Raw genomic sequence first — 23,173 nt, forward strand, 5'->3', positions numbered from 1 at the left:
ATTTCAAAACCAAGATTTCTTAATAATGATGACAAGAACTCCACCACTGATGTAACTTCAGGAATCCAACTGCAGCAAAAGGGGCTGGGGATTTAGCTCAGCGGCAAAAGCGCCTGCCTGGCAAGCGCAAGGTCGTGAGTTCGGTTCCTGGTACCGGAGAAAAACCCAAAAAAAAAAAAAAAAAAAACAAAACCAACTGCAGCAAAAGAACTAAGAGGTGGAGACAGACCATCCCAGATCTTCTGCCTCATCTTACAAATGATTTTTAGCATAGTTAAATTTGCAGTGTGCTGAAACTCAAGACTGTTTTTTGCCAGTGTGGTGGTATGTGCCTGCAATCCCAGCCCTTGGCAGGCAGAGGCAGGAGGACAGCCATGAGTTTAAGGCCAGACTAGGGTACACAATTAGTTCAAAACCAGCCTGAACTACACAGCAAGACCCTGTCTCAAAAAACAAAAAAAACTATGGTTTTATACAGGAATTTGGAAGTTAGGACCAAAACCTCAATACAATTACAAACTACAAAAATTTCACACAGGAGGAACTAAATGGCAACTTGCTTTGATAAATAATTTCTCAAAGTTCTCATTAAAAACTTAAGGAAACAGTAAACAAACCAAACTTCATAGAAAAATTGTATTTACAACTCCACTCAAAAGCAGTTTTTAAAAGCAAACACAATGTAACACTAAAGTTGAAAAATTTATGTTCAACCCAAGCTGCCAGGTCTAATAAATTATTAATAGAATACTGCATCAAAAATAAGGCAATAACCCAAGATATGCCATTAAAGATTTTTCCACTCCCAAAACTAGATAGAACTCATCTATTTAGTAGCAAATGATATTTCATTCAATTTCAGCACATCTGAAATCCTTCAGGACAGAAGTGATAAAAATGTGATCTTCATTCTTCATTAGACTCTCTAAACAACTGAAGGAAAATAATTTCTACAGCACAAACAGGTAAAAAGGTATCAATCATCTTTCAAAAAGATACTGTGTTCAAAATTCAAGAATGTAATATCAATACACAAAGGGTATTAGGTGAATATATGCAATACAGTGATAGTAAATTAATTTATTTAGTATTTTTTCCATTCCATATCGTCAGGAGGATTGATTTCAACTTTCCTTTTACCTACATCAGACCAGTTGGTACTCAAAACTGTACCACCAGATTCCATCTGCAATTCAAAAAAAAAAAAAAAAAGGTTAATTTCTGGACACTATAACCAAAACAGAATTCTTTCCTTAAAATGTTCCAACCAGAGTCCCAAATATAGGGTTTTTATATACCTCAAATAAACTCAGAACAGTTCTTTGATTTAACCTTAAGACATTCTAGAAAAGCTAGTAAGGTCCATAAACTATGAAAAGTAAACTCCAGAATACTTTGTAGGTGCACCACGACACTGCCATATCAAGCACCATGCTCTCCTCTGCTAATCAGGGTCAAATGAAAATGAAATGGACTCCCCCTCAAAGTTGTGTTTCATCTTTTTTTTGCTAAAGGCAGTAAAGATCAGACAAAAGAATACCAGTTAAACAGACTCTTAAGGGCCCCTACTTAAAGCTCCCTCTGTATATGTTCAAGTTTACTCTAAAAAAATTTTTTTTGTTTTAAATCATGGTGGGTGGGGATGCAGCTCAGCAGCCAGCACCTGCCTGGCAAACTTGAGGCCCTCAGTTCAATTCCCAGTACAAAAAAAAAAAAAAGCTACATACATACAGGTACACAAACTCAGTGTCTCAGTGAAGAAATGGTCATCTGTTTACCATCTACTGAATACACCAACCACCAACAATACTACCATACTCATTCACAGCATGTGCCAGACACAATGATACTTTGGACAACAACAAAATACATATATAATACTGGTACTATAAGATTATAATGAAGTTAAAAAATTGTAATCTCCTACTATGTCTTAGCCATTGTAATATGCTCATGCATCTCATGCATCCATGGTGATGCTGGTGTAAAGAAACCTACTGTATTGCCAGTCACATTAAAAGTATAGCACATACAATTACATACAGTACACAGCACTTGGTAATAAATGTTACAGGTTTATATATTTACTAAACTTTTAAATTTGAACTAGACTTTATTTTAAAGTATACTCATCTACTTTAAAAAAAAGTTTACTATAAAATACAACACATTACACTTGCAGTAGCCTTATGTGCAAAGTCCTAGGCTCAGTTCCCACACAATTAACAACAAAAAAAGTTACATCAGGTGATTGACCCTTACCATATAAAAACTCAATGTGGTGTGGTTCTTTTCATTTCTTATTCTCCAAACAGGAAATGTCACATTTCAGTAGCCTTCTTTGACCCTCAAATCAGGATTCTACTCTTACAGTATGTGACTTCTGCATAACCATAGTTACTATTAATACGGTTATGTATCACACTGCACTATTGCAATTTAAGAGGTTGCCTTCTTATATCCTCTTGCTATCCTTCTGGGATAGCGAAGTGGAGGGCTCTTCTAGGAATATATTTTCCTAATCAATAATCCTTTGCTATCCATGAAGGATTGGTTTTAGGCAATGCCTTCCCCTATCAAAATCTGCAAGTGCTCCAAGTTCCACACACAATATAGTACAGTATCTGCATACAACCTACGACTATCCTCCCATAAACTCTGAAGTCATCCCTAGATTATGTGTAACACCTAAAACAACGTAGATGTTATGTAACTACTATATTGATCAGGGAATGACAGGGAAAAAAAAAATCTGTTCTTCTGTCTGTTCGGTATAGATCCAATTTCCCCCGCTAATATTTTAGATCCGCAGTTGGTTGAATCTGTGAATACGGAACCCATGGGTAAAGAGCTAAATGTATTTATATCACAGTTCTCAGCACAGTGTCATTGTACACGGTAGGCATCAAATAAAATTACTGAATTAAATGTAACAATATTATACAATAAAACACCCTTTAGAGGGCCCTTAGTCATAACTGAAAGGCTGTATTCATGGATAACACTACTTTTCCCTCTGTCTCCTTACAGAGTACAGTATAAAAGCATTTCCCTCTATATTGTATATGTTGGTCTTATCTGATTTAGACTGACAGATCACAGAGGACAGAGTCTATTTTGTTTCTTTTGTTTTCCCAGAAAATAGAAGCAAGCCTATGGTATGTTCCATTCCCAGAAAGCAGAAGCAAGCCATGGGTATATACACAGTTCACCTACAATTATCTATATGAAATTAATCCACATTCTATAATGCACTTTAGATTTAACACATTGTTACTTTGTTAGCACAATTTTAGAGGTCAACAGTAAGTCTCTGCTTTCGGGACAATTGAGTAGATGTGTTCTTCCTAGTAAAAGTCAAATGATTACACCAGATAATCTGAAAAGTTATACAGTGATGAATTGTTATTAAAATCTTAGCACTCCGGGTCTAACTCAGGTAGTATTTATGCCGCTCTAGCAAGACTGAATTTTCCTAATCAGCAGAGAAATTACTAAACAAATGAATAATTAATGTGCACCTTCTATTAGTCAAATACAGTCGGGGAAATCATCCTAGAAGGCAAACAATAGAAACTCATTCAGCTACTGTGATAGATTCAACAAAGATAACTCCCTCATAGGTCACTAATTTCCCTGTAAGTCACTATAACATTGATATTTCCTAGGCTTCCAACTTCAAACTCATTAAATGAATGAAAATGTTATGTATCCGAATAAACTTGTTTCTTATCTCTTTCAGTGAGTTTTCAAAACTACTACTTTTGGTGGGGGGTAGTATGGAAGGATGGAACTCAGGATCATGGCCCTGAGCTACATCACTAGACCTTCTTATTTTAAGACAAGGCCCTGCTAAATCACCCAGGCAGGGCTCAACCATGTGATCCTCCAGAATGCTGGGATTATAGCCATGTATTTCCAGCTTCTTCAGCAGTTACTCTAACTTTACAGCAAGAAAAAAATGTTCAAACAAAGCCTTCTCAAAAAGGTCTCTCAGCTAAAATATATATGATTTGGTCTCAAATTACCTATTTACTATTTCTTTAAGTATCTGAAATTCACTCTTATAATATTAAAAATAAAGCTTATGTTCTTACGAATGATTTGTTCATGGCACGTTTGACTTCATCAGAGCCATCTGAATAGATCTGCTGAAACAACTTGTTTAAAGCTGCATCTCCCTCCAACTTCTCATTCTTTTCTTCTTCTTTGATCTCACCAACCAATTTATCCCAGTTTCTTGTATAATGAGATGATGATGGATATAGGTTCTTTACATCTAAGTGAAAATGGCAGAGGTAATTATTCAACATGTTTTAATGTCAATAACATAAACTTCATGACCATAATGCACAAACACAGCCTAACAAATAAGCTGAATTTCATGTTTGCAGTAAGCGTCTTTTTGATACATACATCAATAATAATTTAGATTTACAATTCTAAACACCAAATCAGCATAATATAAACTCTAGGACTTTCTTTTGAGCAAAGTAACTCAAAGCGTAACTCCTGGTAACTGTATGAGACTACGTAGAAACAGATTCCTTACATTAATAACAGAGGACACTAAGTGAAGTATACAGAAACTTTCGTATTTTCAAAATGCTACAAAGATGATGCAAATAATTTAAAAATACAAGTTTTTAAAAGAATGCTTCTGTAAGAAATTTCTCTTAAGTAATGTTTTACTGCTAAAAATGTAGCTTTTCTGAGGTACTTATAATTTCTCTTTCTGAATAGAAAAAAAAACAAAAATATTATCACCCTTGCCACAACAGCAGGTTAAGACTCCACTTCTACCACATTAAAAATATGATCACTTCAACAGGTGATAAAAAGGAGTTACCAAAATTGAAAAATACTACAATGGAATCCCACACTATGCACAAGGTATTCGAAAGCAACTACACATAAGTCATACAAAACTTACACGTAAGTTCTATGTTCAGTACAGAGAAGAGTATTTGTTGTGGGGACACTGTTCTGGACAGGCCTTGACTCGGGCTCAGGGCACTGCCAGCACTGCCCCAAGACTAAGAGAATAACGATTTTGGCACGCAGAAAACTCACACAGCAAGAAACTAACCTAGCAGGTCTAGGAAGCTGCTCTGTTTCTTGTTCAAGAAAAATATGAGAAAGGCCACAAATGTGAGCCACATGTATTATTTATCAATTTCTAGTATACACTACGAAAAACAACCAGGTGCAGTACCTTTTAATAATGGTATTCACTTATAGGATATCAAAAATATTTCAACATGAAGTGAACAGAAAGATACTAAAACATGTTACGTTCTTTATTTATATATAAAACTTCAATATTGGTATTATTTTACACTTTAGCATATCTCAATGCAGACTAATCATATTTCAAGCACTTAATAGGTACACACAGCCAACAGCTCCTAAACTGGACAATATAGCTGTAGTGCTTTAAAAAACAGAAATGTGTCAGTATATGAGGACTCATTAACACTAATATCAATGTTCCTCCTCTAGTAACCCTGTCTGTATCCCTTTCTCAAAACTGCTGATAAACTACTAAATACCAATTATGTTTTCCACTTTTTCTCTTCATGTATAAATCAACTTTCTTCCCGCCAATATCCTCCAGCAAAACAAAACAAACCCCCAAAAGACACCGCACTGCTTTAATCAAGGCAGGTGTGTTGTTTCAAAAGTCCTACCTACCTTCTACTATGCTAGAAATCCTCTTTGTGTATTTCCACTAGAAACATGAATTTAATTAATCCTATGCTGAATCACAGGAAGAATAGGAATAGAGGTTTTAATCTCCATTTTACAGATAAGCAAGCTGACTCTGATAGGTTAAGTGACTTGCCCTTATCTACAGTCTCCAGCTTGCAGTACACAAGACTCTTAACAAGCTTTATTAATTCCTTACCAAAACTAATAGGACAGGAGGAATAGCACTTTGAGTATCTAGGGTGCTGAATTTAGGAAAAAACGTATTAGCTATAATGTTAAATTTAATCTCAGAAAAATTTTAACATCTGAGGATGGCAGGTGATCTGTAGAGCTGAGTAATTTAACTTCCTTGTTCATTCACTGTAATATCAAATAACTGCAGACACTCATGTCAGCAGAAACCATTTCCATTGTCAGGAAATGCAGCAACAAGCAGTAACATATATGGGGTTACCAAAAGAACAAGATTCACATTCTGAAGACGTGGGTTTTACACCTAGACAATGAAATCTGTTGGGTGATCTTGGTAAAATGATTAACCTTTCTGAGGCTTGTAAAATAGAGGGAATAACACTGCATTGCATATTATATAGGACTACTGTTAGAACTGAGACATGACATTTAAAGTGATTCTTTAAAAAACCTTTGCACTATAACCTATGCCCAAAATCTCTGGGCATCAACTGCAAAAGAAGCACATAACATTTTTACTATATGTCTTTGAAACATCCACTAGAAATATTTCAGTCCTTAAATATTACCTGTTGGCAGGAGGACTGCAAATATGAGCCAACTTAGCAATATCCTATTTCAAAATGAAAACATTTTTAAAAAGCTTGGTGTGTAGAACACACCTGTAATACCAGCATTGTGAGGGGCTAAGGCAGGAAGATGACAAGTTCAAGCCCAGCCTGGACAACTTAGCAAAACTGTGTCTCAAGTTGCAAGTTACAAAACTACGCAAAGGCCCTGGGTTCAATCCCTAGGACTGCAAAATTCTTTTTTTCTTTTTCGAGGGGGTGGGGGTACTGGGAATCAAACTCAGGACCTCGCGCTTGCCAGGCCGGCACTTATGCTGCTGAGCTATCTTCCCAGCCCCAGACTGCAAAATTCTGTTGGTGTCTATTTCCTGATTTTACTAATATACACTACAGACTAGTTTAGATGTTATCATTAGGGGAAGCTGGGGGAAATATATGAGAATTTTCTTTTGCAACTTCTATATCACCTAGAAATAATAAATACAACTGCACATATAAATGATCTGTTGAGTAACTTATTTTCTAACAGTTGCCACAACCAACTGTGTTTTCTGTTACAGAACAAAGTAGTCAAAATCTGAAAGTACCTGAGACACAATGTTAGCTTGTTTCACTTATTACATCAGGGCATTAATAAATCAAAAAGAATTAGCTCTCCATTCATTAATGAGGTTATTACAGTAAAATTCTTATAGTTCTTAAAGAGTATCCTCTAGATTAATTATTCCACTAGAAAACTGCTTATCTACTTACTGGACGTGCTTAGAATTGACTCCAAACAATACTGTTCATCCCTTAAAGGGCCAATCAACTGTTAGCTTTCTACTTTTCTCCTAGGCTTTCCTTAGGCACTTTACCTGTATGTGTCCATCTCTAAATTATAAATATAGTAATACGAGGCTAAAAACCTTACTCTATGAGGCCTGAAATTCTGGGACATTAGAGCTGACAATTTGGTACAAGGAACAAATGGGAGTAAAACAGGGAAAGAGAGAGGAGAAATACGCTTGCAACCCAAAAAGAAGCACAGAGAAAGGCCAACACAAAACAGTCTCAACTATCATAAACTAACATGGTAAACACCCCAACTCCTCTGGCATCGTGCTGTCATTCATCTGTATTCTTAGTTTAAAAGTTAGAACATTCAAAAGAAAGGCTACCTGTATTCACTACAGAGCAACCTTATCATACTCAATGTATCTTATCTTAGAAATGTAAGTAATGAAAGCAGAAAGAATGCTCATTACTATTTAATTCCAACTACTCAGCACAGTATGAATTTAAAGTTCATCAAGAAAAAAAAAAATAAAGTTCATCAAGGCTAGAAAACAAACCTGCTATGAACTGTTTGGATGTAGGCATATCTCCTTGCCCCTCTAGCTTTTCCCATCTCACAGCCTCTGTCTTTTTCATTTTAATTTCAATCTGGAGGAAATACAAACAATATCCATTATTCAATGTGAAATACATACACAGTAAAAATGCAATTTTCTTAAGTCATCAAAGTTTTATTAAGAATTAATAGTGTTTTTGACAGTTTCCTTAAATTATACAAGATTAAGTTTGAAGAATTATGAAACATTTATTTTCTGTTAAAATTCACCATTCAAAAAACAACATAACCACTATATAAGCTACAATTAAGAGTCTTTTTTAAATTTTTAATTTTTATTAGTACATGTTTGTAGTACGTAATGACTACACTAATCACTGGGAGTTGGTACATGTACACAGCACATCTGCTTTTCTATAGCCCTTTCCCGCCCCCTCCGCCTTCTTTTGGTCCCCTTCCCATGTATTAAAAAAAAAGCCAAAAGCTGACTTTTCTTCTAAAGCAGTGCTCTCTCTGTCTAAGACACTGCTGGCTAAGGGGAAGGCTAGCACAGACATCTAATGAGTAAAGACTAACGGATGCTACTAAACATCCTACAATGCACAGGAAAACCCCTAAAACAAAACTGTCCAGCCCAAATGCCATCAACATCAGCATCGAGAAACCTTGTTCAATAGGACTTTCTATATTCACATGTGTTTTAGAGTAATCTGTTCCACTGTATAAAAATAATACAACTACTCCAAGCAACGTGGTGCATGCCTGTAATCCCAGCACTCGGAAGGCTGAGGCAGGAGGATTGTTGGGAGTTCGAGGTCAGCTTAGGCTACAAAGTGAGCTCAAGGCCAGCATGAATTGCATAGCGAGACCCTGTCTCAAAAAGATAAAACTAAATAAATAAATAAAGTTAAAAATAATACAACTAATGCTAACGTTTTTTGCAATTCATTAAACAAAATAATTACAGGTTGGGTCCCTTTCCTAAAATGCTTGGGACCACAAGTGTCTCAGACAGATTTTTTGGATTTGGGAGTACAGTATTTGCAAATATGTAAGAAACACTGGAGATGAATTCATTTGTTTCACATACACTTTTATATATAAAAGCCTGAAACTAATTATATACAATATTTTTAGTGTGCATGTGTTTTGACTTTAACCTCTACATGAGATTAGGAGTGGAATTTTTCACTTGTGGCATCATGTCAGAACTAAAAATAAGATTCTAGAGCTTAGGTTTTCAGTACACGGATGTTCAACCTATACTAGACACCCACTATGAGTAGGCAGAGTCTTCAAGGCAATGCGGAATATTTAACGTAAGTGACATGTCCTTGATCATTTGGAAGTCTGAGATTCAAAGAAAGTACCAAAAGAAACAAAATTCAAGAGTGATCACACCTCGCTGAGGTTTCACGCAGTTTAAAGGACTTTCAGGCAGACTTGTTTGCAAGAGGAAGAGGTATGTTGACTTGTTTCCAGAGGCAAAGGGGGTGACCTAAAACTAGAGAGAGCTCTGTATATGAAAGGACATTGTGAATCAGGGAGTTTAAAGGAAACCAGATTGCCTTAAATCCAGGATTTGTGTGAGAACAGTGAAAACTACAAATAGAAAAAAAATTCACACGGCAGATTTTAAAAAGCTTTGGAAAGTAGGGTGTAGCGGCACTCGCCTGTAATCCTAGCACTTGGGAGGCTGAGGCAGAAGGACCACTGCAAGTTCAAGACCAGCCTGGGCTACAAAGTAAGCTCAAGGCCAGCCTGAACTGCAGAGTGAGACACTGTCTCAAAAAGACAAAAAAAAAAAAAAAAAAAAAAAACTTTGGAATGCCAGACTAAGTTCACTTATTAAAAGGAAAAATTAATAGGATCCTAATAGCATCTTTCAAATCTGGCCTCCTTATTACTGACACTCACAGAACACCTATTTCTATCTTTTGTTTTCCTAAATAATGCTCTCATTCCTGTTTTTAGCCTGGCAGAAATCAGCATTTTTAACACAACATGGTGTTTTAGTAAACACAATATTAGACAATACTATGCAGTTTAAATTAAGCAAATCAGAATTTTATAATCTATTTTTTTTCTATGAAAAGGATCATTACTTTTGTAAACTGGAAAAAGGCACAAGACATATTTAACAAAATGAGACTCTATTTACACTTTGGTCCTTTCCCTTCTTTGTATTAGATAATTCATTTAAGTCAGTAATTCCTGGTAATCTTTCTCACACCTGTATTTAGCGAGAGAACTCTCAAAACGTGCACTTAAAAACTATCTTAATGTACTAATAGAGAAATCAGCCAATATTTTTTAATTAAACATGAAGTCACAGAATGGAGGGTATGTGATTTCTGAATGTTTCTTTTATTAAGAATGTAGAAATGTAACAACTGTTTAAATAAAAAGAGAAATACATGAAACAAATGTCACTGGGGCTAAGGAAAATAATACTGCATCTTTTTTGGGGGTTTTTTCCCTTTTGTTTTTTTTTCCAGTACAGGGAATTGAACTCACGACCTTGTGCTTGCCAGGCAGGCGCTGTGCCGCTGAGCTAAATCCCCAGCCCCTCATACTGCATCTTTAAGGTAATTTACATGTTAGAATTCTTCATTAACAAAAACAAGTATTTTACTAAGAATCTGTAGCATTCTGTAAGATTAACTTTTCTGAAGTAAAACACAAGTAATGTTTTCTCACACAGATTATCACATGATAGTACTTTGGCTATTTCAATTTGTCACTGCTGGAATACTTATCAAAATGGGACAGAAAACCAACAGCCACTCATGATACAACAACCATTACTGAAAAAAGCTACTAATACTGTCCTAAAATTTTAAAGTCCATCTTGCTCCTTTTCCACTCTTTTGGGAATGAGAGTCTGCAGAAAAAATCATATATATCACCACACCCAACACAGCCACAGGGTACCCTGTATTCACACTTTATATTCCTTTACCATGTCCTCTGTATAAAAAGTTCCTTGTTTCACCTGAAATGTAGCACACACTAGCACTCACATCCACTGAAAAGCACTGTACCCTGAGTAACTGTGCAGTATGAATAACAAAGCATTTATAAAGCCAGTCAAAACTCTTAGCAACAACCTGTACCAACCAAGACAAGCTGACCTGAACTTAAAATTACATTTAATCCAGTCATTAAAATAGGTGCATGTAATAAGCCATTAAAGGAGTTTTTAAAAGGTAAAAAGGTATACCTCCTCCACTTTCAATGCTTATAGAAGTCTTCAGTAGATGTTTCTTTTGCAGATACTTCTCGAACTGACAGTCCAACTACGTAATTTTTATTGCAATCTTTAATCAGCCATTCTATTTTCATTTAAGTAAAAAGTACTTTGAAGCTCAACTTAAAACTCTAGTAGTTTGCTTGAATAGTGCTCTTATATGCAGAGGGAAGCATTTTAAGGAACCATAATGTCCCAAAGTAGAAACTACAGGTTATGAGAATCTCTACTGTGCTGGATCATTAGTTCTCCACATTATACAGTAAGTACTAACATCTACCTCTGAGGTGTCTGCATAAAAGAATTTATTAATTTTTCCTAATGAGAGGGGCTTCAGATTTAAACAGATGCCATTATTACTCCTTAGCAATCATGGCATGTAGATACCACCTTAAAGTGTAAGATCCCACTTAGCAGCCACTTGTGGTGGGGTACACAACACTCTGGGAGGCTGATGCAGGAGTACTACAATTTTGAGCACAGTATGGGAAACTCAGCAGGACTGTGCCTCAAAATAAAAATAAAAAAGCTGGAGATGCATCTCAGTGCATTAAATAAATGTCCCCTTCTTCAGAATACAGCCTTGCAGCATTCTCTTACTCAATCCTTTGCACATTTAATTGGCATATCAACCCTTCTGATAGTAGAGCAGCAGCTCTATTTTCTTGAGGCCAGACTGACATATCTATCTTATTTTTACACTCAAATTATTTTATAATCTTTTTTGCTTTGTTTTTGAGACAAGGTCTCATTACGCAGTTCAGGTTGGCCTCAAACTCATGGCAATCCTGCTATCTCAGCTTCCCAAGTGCTGGAATTACAGGCGTGCACCACCACACCCGGCTCCCAGCTTTATAATCATTTTTGAAATCCAAAGATGGCAAAGCAGAATTTTAAATACTTAATTCACATATTACTCAATACCTTCTCTAAGCCAGGCACTGTGCTGGTACACAGGACATACCTTTTATTCTTCTTGAAGAGACAATAGGCACACAACAAAAAAAATTCCAGTATATATATTCCATGATGGACTCTGTAGGTTACATTTGTATACTGCGAAATAGCAAGATAACCAAAAGGAAGTGTACTAATGTATCATTAGTGGTAGAGACAGACATGGTGGCCCATGCCTGTAATCCCAGCTCTCTGGTAAGCTGAGGTAGGAAGATTTCAAGTTTGAGCCCAGCCTGGGAAATTCAGCAAGACCTGACTCAGAATAAAAAACAGAAAAAGGGTTGGGGATGTAGGTCAAAAAGCAAGTCCTGGGTTCAATCTACGGTTCCACACACACCCCAAAAAAGGGTATCAGTGGTAAGTCTAAGTAATGACTTTCTCAGCTCCTCTCTACTATTTCCAAATATTTTGATTTGTATTTATTACTTTTACAACCTGTATACAAATCTAAACAATCAGGATAAAATAATAGTAGTAACATTTATCAAGCACCTAGATAGCTGGTGTGTTAAGTGCTTCCAATACATCGTCTTAATAGAGCCACCATACAGAAGGAGACTACTGTCTACACTTTAGGGATAAGGAAGCCAACACATGGGATAATTTGCTTGAAATGTCTTTTCTGCTGGAAGTTTTACTTATCTCTTCATCAATAAGCAGGATTTAAGAACAAGGCAAAAACCATGAGTGTAATTAAGAGTCACAAATAATGTCATTTATTAGACGTAAAATTATAAGCAAGTAATCTGAGTGAGCCTAAGTTTTTCCCATGAAATAGAAATAGGGCTTGTCTCACACAGACTTCTTAGGATTAAATAAAATCATACATGAAAAGAATACAGTCCTGTTTGGCAAATCACTTAACTGGATGCTATTATCCGTATCTTCATTATGATAATCGTCCGGAAAAACCTGGGCCAATTACTCAACATCTCTGGGTTTGATTTCTCTACCCCTAAAATAGGGCTAAAAATACCTATACCATGCAATAACTGTGAAAACTACATAATGCACAGCACAGTCCCTGGCATGTGATAAATAGTCAAAAAATTAGCTACTGTAGCTCCCCATAGGCCAATCATGTAGGACTTAAACTGTACCTGACAGTACAGGGGACAAGGATGCTCTGCTGAGGACACAAGGGGCAGGAAACAAACAGCCACAAATGGCTAAGTGTGGAAGTATACTACATATGGTAAAAAAAAATTTTAACTTTATGAATAGAAAAAATAGCAAGAAAACATTCCAGACCTACAATCTGTGTAACACCACAACTAATTAAAGCACAACACAATACCTCACTATTATCGCTACAACTGTATCAAAAAGCTACAATCAAAACCCCCATATTCAGATAAGCAGTAGCATGACACCCAGAAATCCCCACTTTTATCACATTAGCTCATACTTTTCTACATCTCCCTATTCTGTGACTATTAAGAAAGTAAATTCACTATAAAACTCCCAACTTTTACTGGGTGAAATGGGGCAAGGATTATATTTTATCTCCATATAAAGACATGCATTTGAATTTCCCAGGATTCCAGGCCTTCATTTTTATATTATATAGCAGAGAAAAAGTACTCAAGACTGAAGGAAAGAACGTTTTCATTAGGGCACATTTATCCTCCAAAGGGTTAAGAATTCTAATTCTTAAAGAGAATGACTATTAATCTTTCAAACAAATATTTCACACAACACAGTAGGCATTAAAGCCATAATCCCAAAATTGTATAATGTCATGAATTTATTAAGATGAAACAAAAGAAACGTAAGTTGCTTAATTAATTTTAAAAAATGGATTAATAGGCTGATATGAAAGCTAGTATTCAGCAAATGGGAGTAGTAACTATCAGAAACACTAAAAAAATATGAAATCTGGCTCGGAAAAACACTACATCGTGAAATAATTACTTAAAAAATGCTCCTTTGTTACTTTAAAAGTCCACTTTATTTTCATCACAAATTATATTTCACTCAAATTATTGGCACAACTAATGCCTATACACAGATATGAAACATGCATTCAACCTTAAAGGTGGGGAAAAAAACCAGAATTCTCAAAAGCAAAGAAACAGAGTGTCTAAGCCGTAGATTTTACAGAACCATTAATTTTACGTACATTTTCCTAAGGAAAATGCATCCTTTTCTCAACTCATGCAGACTGAGGATATGTGAATACACGACACACAATCGAAGACATCTGAATATATGAAAAGCAAATTCCTTCTGTACTTTTCTATGCCATTAGTAAATAAAAACCTCAAGAGCCTGTATTCTATTTTCAGTACTTTATGACACTATCTCCCTCTACTGTCTGAAAAGGGATTCAGAGATTTCATCATTTCCCTCAAGATGTAGTTACAAAAAATTTTTGTAATTTATTTCTCATGAAATACAAAAGTTGGTGGTTTATCAGATATATATTTAAAATAAAGAGATTACAGAATCACAACCAGAAAAATAATCATCCTTAGAATACAGCCAAGTTTTTCAACCAGCAATACAGAAAAACCTAAGCAAAGTGGCACTAGTTTTGGTTGGCAGTCACAAGAATAAGCAAGCCTCATTACACAGGCCAGGATGCAGTGACTATGTGAATTTGGGGAAAGCATTTCAAATTCCTGCGCCTCAGTTTCCTTTCCTCCTGTAAAACTTGAAACAAAAACGTTTTGTCAACTTTGTAGGGTTAACAACAGAGACCAAATTATATTCGTTCGTTAAACAAATGAGTACCCATTATGTGTAATTCATAGGATAAGGGTTGCCAAATTTAGCAAATAAAAATACAGAATAAAATACATTTACGCTAAGAAATTACTCACTGTGAATTTTAAATATACACTTCCTATTTCAAACATTGTTCATCTGAAATAAAATCCCTTAAGTCATTCACTCCCTACTCACAGAAATCAATTTACATTTAAATTACTTCAAATAGACACATATTAAAAATCTCCTGGTAGAAGTATACAAAAAAATACCAAGCTCATAATTTTCTGACCTGTGTCTCTCTCAAATCTACCTCGCACTTTGTACATACGTGCTTCAACTTCTTTCATTAAACAAATTCTGTACTACATAGACAGGACCAGTGACAACTGAAATCCTGGTGAAGGCTTCTTCCCCTTACTCACTTTCTATTTTCCCAGCAGTGTGGTTTCACGTATGTGACACACAATTCGCCAACTTTGCTCTCAGCAATATTCCAATAAATTTTTAAAAGGCAAACCCTTTTTAACTAGATGAAAAAACTACTACTTTCCTTTGTACTTCCTCCTCCAGCCCTCTGCAGCTGTCCTTTTTGTACACCTTGTTACCATTCTGCATGTCAGAGGGAGAGCTTGATCCTATTTCATAATAAACTGCACATGTCCTTATAATTTAAACAGAAGAGTTAATAACATACTATCTTCCAGGACCTGTATAAAAAAGTGTACTTAGTGGAAAAAGCCTACCTATGTCATTCATTGTCATTAATTCACTTATCATATATCTTCATATAACTTCATCATACAATTTTGCATCTGTAAGGATTTCACTGTTCATTTAGCCCATACCCTTCATTTTAAAGGAACTGAAAATGTAGTCCTGTAGTTATTTTGTGACTAGATTAAGTTCACAGGGCAAGCAAAAAGCCAAAGCCACAATTCAGATTTTCTGATTTTGTTTCTTTATTTTTTTGAGACAGGGTTTTGCTGTGCAGTTAAGGCTGGCCTCGAACTCAATGCTCCTCCTGCCTCAGCCTCTTGAGTGCTGCAATTATAGGATGTGACACACCAGCAGATTTCCTGATTTTTGAATCAATATTTATCCTACTGAATTATACTACTACCTGTATCTTTTGAATGCTATTTAAAATATTCTCTAAACATAAATTCTGTTGTACACATTCACTTTTTTGAAAATATAAAGGAATCAGTTACTAAAAACTATTAAATTATTCACTAGTCTCTCAGATAAAATAACCTAAAATCTGGCTTAACAAAAAAAATGTAAAAAGCAGATTTATCTTTAGTTTGTATTATCAACTGAAGTTAAGAAAAATACTTGTATATCAAACAGACCACACTGATAAATTTTGAGAAGATATTTTATCAGTAACAAATATTAAAAGTTGATAATTATATTTTTTTAGAATCTGGGGAGGAAAAACCCTGATACTCAAGTTACCTTTCTTGTTTACCTGTCATTCTTAATGTAAAGTAGGTGCCTTTAAAAGATGTACATGCTTACCATCACACAGGTGATTTGTTTACCAATTATTTCTATATTCTGAAAATATTACTCATTACCTTCTCCAATTGCCTTACCTTTGTTGAAAGTACTTTAAATGTGCTCTGTTCTGGTATTATAGGATGAAGCAATCTCAGTTTCAAATTGTAATCCTCTCCAGAAGGAAGTTTCACCCAAGCAGACAGCTAATGAACACGAAATTAGCAACATAGCATCATATTATAAATTTACATAGCAAAGGGTAGTTCAACTACTGTTGATATAGATAGAATATCAACAATGTTGCAGATTTCTTTAAACACATTATACAGAGTAACAGACTTAATAACGTCAAAATAATTTTTCCTTTCACATGGTACCCAACCATCCTTCAATGTGAATCTCATACAGAGTTGGCCAACAGAATGTACACACACTTCAGCAGTTCACGTCTGGAAGGTGGCGGCCACCACTTTGAGCATCACTTATAATTGTAGAGCCCAAAGGTAACTTATATTCATTTCATGATGTTTCAATATTAGTATTAAACTATTTATACAAGCTTTTCTTTACCTGCTGTATATATTTTTTGGGTGGATCCTATATATAGTTAAAAAGAGGGGAACATATTTCATAACATTTACCATATATTTAATTTCATATATTTAACATTTAAATCTCAAAAAATACACAAGACCAAAATGATACAGCATTTAACAAAAAGAAACTATTCAGTGCCATATATGTAATTCTACCACTCTCTTAAATATCTGTAAGCTCCCTACAAAATGCTAAGAAATAAGTTATTAAAAGTTATACTCATTTAATATGGCTAGTAAATTCTAAGATATGTATAAATCACACAGCAAATAGACTTTTTTTAATAAAGTATCCCATCTAAGTGCAACCAGATCACATATCTTATCAATGACACCCAAGCTGTATTCTGAATTTTAAATCTACAAAAGCAGGGTTGGGGATTTAGCTCAGCTGCACAGCGCCTGCCTCGCAAGCACAAGGTCTTGAGTTCAATTCCCGGTACCAGAAAAAAAACGAACAAAAATAAACAAAACAAAACAAAAGCAATGCACACTTACCCATAACCTACAGTATATATACTAGCATCTCAAAATGTAAAATAATTCAAAATGAAAAGCAATGCTATTCAGCACTTCCTACATCTTCTCAGGAAAAATAGCATATATCTGATAAACAGATAAAGATTATTCTGCAACAGTTTGTAAATAATAGCACTTAATTGGTTCATATAATATGATTAAGAATAATTACCTCTTTTTCTGAAAATTCCACATTTACATCATTCTTCTGAACATTCTTAATCATAAGTGTTACAATTACTTGAGATTCTGTTTGATACCAGTCATACCTATTTTAAAAAAAAAAAAAAAGAAAACAGCACTTTTAATTTTCAAGTTGTTTTGTCAAAATAAAAACTAGTCTGAGGCTGCCATGGTGGCACATGCCTATAATCCCAGCACTCAGAAGGTTGAGGCAGGACTACTGCTGCAAGTTCAAGGCCAGCCTGGGCTACAAAGTGAATTTAAGACCAGCCTGAACTGCATAGCAAAACGGTCTCAGACAAAAAATAAACACTGGTCTGATTAAACAAGAGCTCCACCTTGAGGAACAAAATGGCAAAGCAGCTGTTGAGTCACAGAAACAATTTTACGTAAGATTGTATAAATGGAAGAAAACAGTAAGGTGGATAATGCCTGAATCTTTAAGGACTTCAATATTATATGATTTTTCTATTATAGCTATGCTAGTATTACTGGTGAAAATTACTCTAAACAACCATCAATAGCTTTTTGTTCTCATTTTCACCTAATGCTAACATGATAAACACCTCTATCCCTATTTTACAGATATGAATACTCAAACTCAGAAAGGTGAAGCAAGTAGTCAGTGGCAGCCGTGGTAAAATAAATGGGCCCAGGTCAGGCTGAGTCAACACTCCAAGCTCCCTATTAAACAGTCCTGAGGCGGGCGAGGTGGCTCACGCCTGTAATCTCAGCACTTGGGAGGCTGAGGAAGGAGGATTGTTCCAAGTTCGAGGTCAGCCTGGGCTACAAAGTGAGCTCAAGGCCAACCTGAACTGCATGGCGAGACCCTATCTCAAAAAGACAAAAAAAAACAAAGAAAGAACAGTCCTCGGCACACGGTATGAGCCCTCAGCAAATGAGCCTAAATTAACTTTAAGTTTACTCACTGTGCCAGCCACAACATCTTATATATATTACCTTCCCCTTCAATTTTAAGGTACATGGGATGGCCAGTGTACCTAGGGATTCTCGTATGTACCTTGCACACTGAAGCTCTAAAAATGTAGAAATCTTCATTTTTAAATTAGACTAGGCCACAATCTCTTTAAGAGCAGAACTATTTATCCTGTCACTACATTATATTCCCAAGAACAAGCACAGTACCTGCTACAAAGTATACTTATTAAATCAAATGTTGTATTATTTTTATGTTCCAAATACCATAATTATTTGATGTTTATGTGTCCTATCCTTTCTGTGGCTATTACACAAAGTTAAAGATTTTTATTTACCTGGTACTGGGAATTTCATCCTTTATTTCCCCAGAAAAAATTGTTTTAACACTTCTAAGCCATTTTAAGTAATTATGCAAAAAGTACTTTGATTAAAGAAATGTACTGTAAGAGTCTTAAGCCTGCAATTCCGTGAGGATGCAAAGGTGCAGATCAATGCCTTATGTTTCTTTTTGTTACGGTCCTAAGAATACTACTACACACTACTAACAAACAAAAATAAGGTCAACAATTGAACATGGTAGCACAACCCTGTAAACCCAGCATGCTGGGAGGCTCAGGCAGAAAGATTGGGATCAAGCCCAGTTTGGGCAATTTAGTGACAACAAGGCATTGTCTCAAACTAAAACGAATTTTACAAGACATGGGGATGTAGCTTAGTGTGAAGACCTTGGGTTCAATCCTCAGTATCACTGGGGCATGAGGTGGATAACCAAAAGAAAAATGTGTAAGTCCAAGACTTGTAAGTTGGGCCAGGGATATAGCTCAGTGGCATAAGCGCCTGCCTGGCAAGTGCAAGGTCCTGAGTTCAATTCCGGGTACCAAAACAAAACAACAAAAAGACTTGTAAGTTGCTGTAATCTCTGCCCTCAACAATATTAACTTTCAACTTATACAGAATATTCCTGTGAAAAATTTACTCCCAATATAAGAGGCAGGAAAGTTACTACAGGTTAAGCTTGCTAACAACCTATTTATCTATGTATAGTAACACCAGTTTAACTAAAATAAGCTCTCCTTGATATACAGAAAGGTGCCTTAATATGGAGCCAAGTTAAGTAAGTTAAAGATGAGATTTGGTTTTATTCAGGTTTATATAGTAAAGCATTAATCACTGGGCAGCTTTAAAGTTTTTTCTTAAGGCCATAACACAATTTAAAGAAAAAATAGTTAAAATCACATGACAAGAATTTGGTTACTATTTAAACTACAAGTGTCTCCCCCACCTTCTTTAAGTATATTTATTATGCATTGTTATCATGCGTCAAGAAACACTTACTTGATTTTTGACCGAGTCCTCTGGGATGAAGAATGATTTCGGCAAGGTGAAAGAGAAAGAGTTTTACAAATTAACTTAGCAATTATATAAAAGGGCATGCCATATTAATATACCCATGCTATTTAATTTATCAATCTTTTGATATACACAAAAGATTACAATGTTCACCGTTTTGTCATTTTAATAGTTTCTATTTTTAAAGATTTTTCTTTTAAATAGTTTAAATAAAGATGTTCTAAAGGTATGACTCGAAAGTTATATAAAACATCCAGCTCTAAAACGCAGTAACTCCCTAAACTTGACAATACCATTTTTAAAACTATTTTTATGAAAAAGCATCATCTTCTACTTTAACAATGATATAAAACACTGCTCAAGAAACCCATAAAGGAACATTTCCACTGTGACTTCCTATTAGTATCTTACTCCATTTATGGCCTCTCTGCAACAGACATTGCCCATCAAGAAATAAAGTGACTCCTGGCCAATCCCTACTATCCTAGACTACAGGCGCACCAGTTAAGACTATGTAAATTTAAAGAACTTATCCTGGGTCAAAGGTGGCCTTCTTAAACTGCCTCTAAATGAGAAGGGAAAAGCTGGGGTATGGCACAAGCATATAAGTAAAACAACTTAGAAGTCTAACTCAGAATTAACTCTCCAGTTGTAAGTATTTAGAAATAGCTGGATCCACATCATATTACATCAATCTACTGATCAGAACAGGTTTTATTCTAGTTCATCATGGTACCACAATAAAACTAGTCCGAACCACAGCAGTGATAAAATGCACTAAGCCTACACATCTTGTGTTGTCTTAAATCTACCATTAAAAGCCCTACAATTAATTTTGTTTAACCTAAATAAATGGGATAACTTTTTAATAAAGAAGATAGGAAATAATCATCTTGACTATACTAAAACTAACTTCAAGTCATTAGAACAGCCCATTCATTTCCATGACTATATATACTTCTATAATTTTTTCACCAAAAATTAAGCAATATTAAACAATATTTAATAGATAAGAGCTCATCCCAAGTCTTGTCTCAAATATATTTGATATATGAAATTTAACATTATGTAAAAATGTGAAAAATGAAAACTTTAAACTTACCACCTCAGATTCTGATCCTATAAAACATGAAAAAGGATATACTTTCAGATAATAGTACGCTGACAGGTAAAGTCACAGATATGATTTCTATGGCAGAAATATAAAGCCAATTCTCTGTATTTTCCAAATAAATTAAATTTTGCATCTTAGAGTATTTTAGACTCCTTAGACATTTACTAGAACACCACAATACCACTGTAGAACAATCCATCCAAATCTCCCTTTTAGTAAGGAAATGAGATAAAAATCCGTATTTCTGGAAATCCATATGCAATGAGATATGTATTACTTAAATTATAAATATTAAAAATTTTGGGGGCTTGGGATTTAGCTCAGCGGCAAAAGCGCCTGCCTGGCAAGCACAAGGTCGTGAGCTCGGTTCCCGGTACCGGAGAAAAACCAAAAATAAATAAATAAATAAAAAAAATAAAAATTTTGTTTAAAAAAACTTCAAATGTTTCCTTCTTTTTAAATTGAAAGACTATTTGGAATCTACACGCCATACTCACCATTGTGTGCTTCTTGACATCTTTTAATCCAGACAATAAAATTAGCATCTGCACCTGCAAAGAAAAAAACTGTAACATCACTTATCTGCACAACATAACATATTCATTCAACAAAGACTACTGAATACCTACTCTATCCTAGGGTCTATTCCAGGTGCTGCAGATTCAGCTGTAAATAAAGTAGATAAAACCACTTGTCGACATAGTGCCTACAGCAGTGATGGTGCACTAGAGACAGAGCATCCAAACTGCAACCCTCAACTCATTCATCACAAATCGCCCACACTGCAAGTACATCTACATACTAAGGTTTCCGTTGAGGAAAAATAACTCATAGTTGGCTCCCAAGCCAACAGAGAGGGTTCCGCCCACTGCAGCACAGAATGGCCTTACAGCAATTCTGATGTTATAGCTATAAACATTACCAAGAGGCAACATTTAGTTGTTCATCTGGAAAATTTGTTCTGTCAAATTAGTTTTAACTGAAGTCAACCTCACTAGTTTCCCAGATATTTACTATCTACATTTCCTCCCACTCCCCTGCTCTTAAAAGAACGCCATCAGGTGCATTAGGGTGCATTAACTGGTAGCTGGGTTAAATTCGAGAGACCTCTCCCAGCCCCCACTTGCTCTTCAATGTAGCTACCTATTCTGGCCATTACTCTCAGGGGCTTTGTTACCATGCCTTTCCTACCAATACCATATAAATAAAGCATTTTTATATGTACTCTGTAAAATTAAATCACATCTCCAACTTACATGGTGGCCAAGGGCCTATACATAGTGAACTATATATTTATAGACAGCAATGTAAATGTGTAAACAAATAAATTATTGACCTCTGAAGACCCAAAACAATATATAAAGTCACAGTACGTAATAAAATGTTAAGGAAAATATTAAAATACTCTAAATAAAAGCTTACTAATACAAGCTAACTGCAGCCAAGGTTAATCTGAAAAATGAAAACCAGTAGTTCTTTAAATTTCTTAATCCATTAACTTATAAAAGAAATTAAACAATACATTGTCTTAATAAAAATTTTAAATACACACACCATATTGTACTGGGGAACTATTATATCAAAATTCTAGATTTGTACACACATCTGTAATCCCAGCAATTGGGAGGCAGGAAGATAACTGTAAGTTTGGGGCTAGCCTAGACTACATAATTAGCTCAAGGACAGCCTGAACTATATAGTGAGACACTGTCTCTAAAAAGAACAAGGAAAAAACCCCACATGCTAGATTTGAGCAAAACAGCACAGAACAGGAATGACAAAAGAATCTGTGTCTCACAGGGTTTTCAAATATGTATCAAGGCATTAAATAGCAACCCTAGTTTTTGCTAGTTGAACAGCCATACAATTCATGTACCAAAACTGGAATAAGGAACTCTAACAACACCTATTGCCCAGATCCCTCCCTCCCTTCCTAATTTGTAGCTTCCATATGCACAGCTGGGTCCAAAGTCCCTTGAGTAGGTATACAGCAGAAAAGCAAATGTTAAAGCAGTAGGGACTAAATGTTTAAAATATATAATACTTTAGAGCAGGGTTTCTCAAGTTCAGCACTACTGATCCACTGATATGGTGGACCAGATCTTTTTGGGTTGTTTTAAGACAGGGTCTTGCTAAGCTACCCAGGCTGCGCTTGAACTTGGGTTTCCCCTACCTCAGGCCACAGAGTGCTGGAATTATAGACCTGATCCATCCGAGACAGCTCAGCTGTATTATTGTTGA

The 23,173-nt window shown here is 35.4% G+C and overlaps 1 protein-coding gene across 2 annotated transcripts in view; it reads right to left on the minus strand.

The window, feature by feature from the left end:
• Positions 1–622: 622 nt before the first annotated feature.
• The window catches only part of Sugt1 (SGT1, suppressor of G2 allele of SKP1 (S. cerevisiae)), a 30,905-nt gene continuing 8,354 nt past the window's right edge, over positions 623–23,173 (minus strand). The window contains exons 6-13 of one of the 2 annotated variants that reach the window (XM_005374216.2): positions 21,430–21,483; positions 20,921–20,937; positions 19,804–19,823; positions 17,519–17,615; positions 16,327–16,434; positions 7,808–7,898; positions 4,098–4,279; positions 623–1,186 (exon numbers count right to left, since the gene is read on the minus strand). In XM_005374216.2, the coding sequence (XP_005374273.1) occupies positions 1,085–1,186; positions 4,098–4,279; positions 7,808–7,898; positions 16,327–16,434; positions 17,519–17,615; positions 19,804–19,823; positions 20,921–20,937; positions 21,430–21,483 (671 nt within the window). In that variant the 3' untranslated portion in view covers positions 623–1,084. Of the gene's footprint in view, positions 1,187–4,097; positions 4,280–7,807; positions 7,899–16,326; positions 16,435–17,518; positions 17,616–19,803; positions 19,824–20,920; positions 20,938–21,429; positions 21,499–23,173 lie in introns of both variants that reach the window. The other variant, XM_013516759.1, reaches the window with a different exon arrangement.

Source organism: Chinchilla lanigera, unplaced genomic scaffold, assembly GCF_000276665.1.
Source record: "Chinchilla lanigera isolate Chin_1 unplaced genomic scaffold, ChiLan1.0 scaffold00003, whole genome shotgun sequence".
Taxonomy (NCBI): domain Eukaryota; kingdom Metazoa; phylum Chordata; class Mammalia; order Rodentia; family Chinchillidae; genus Chinchilla; species Chinchilla lanigera.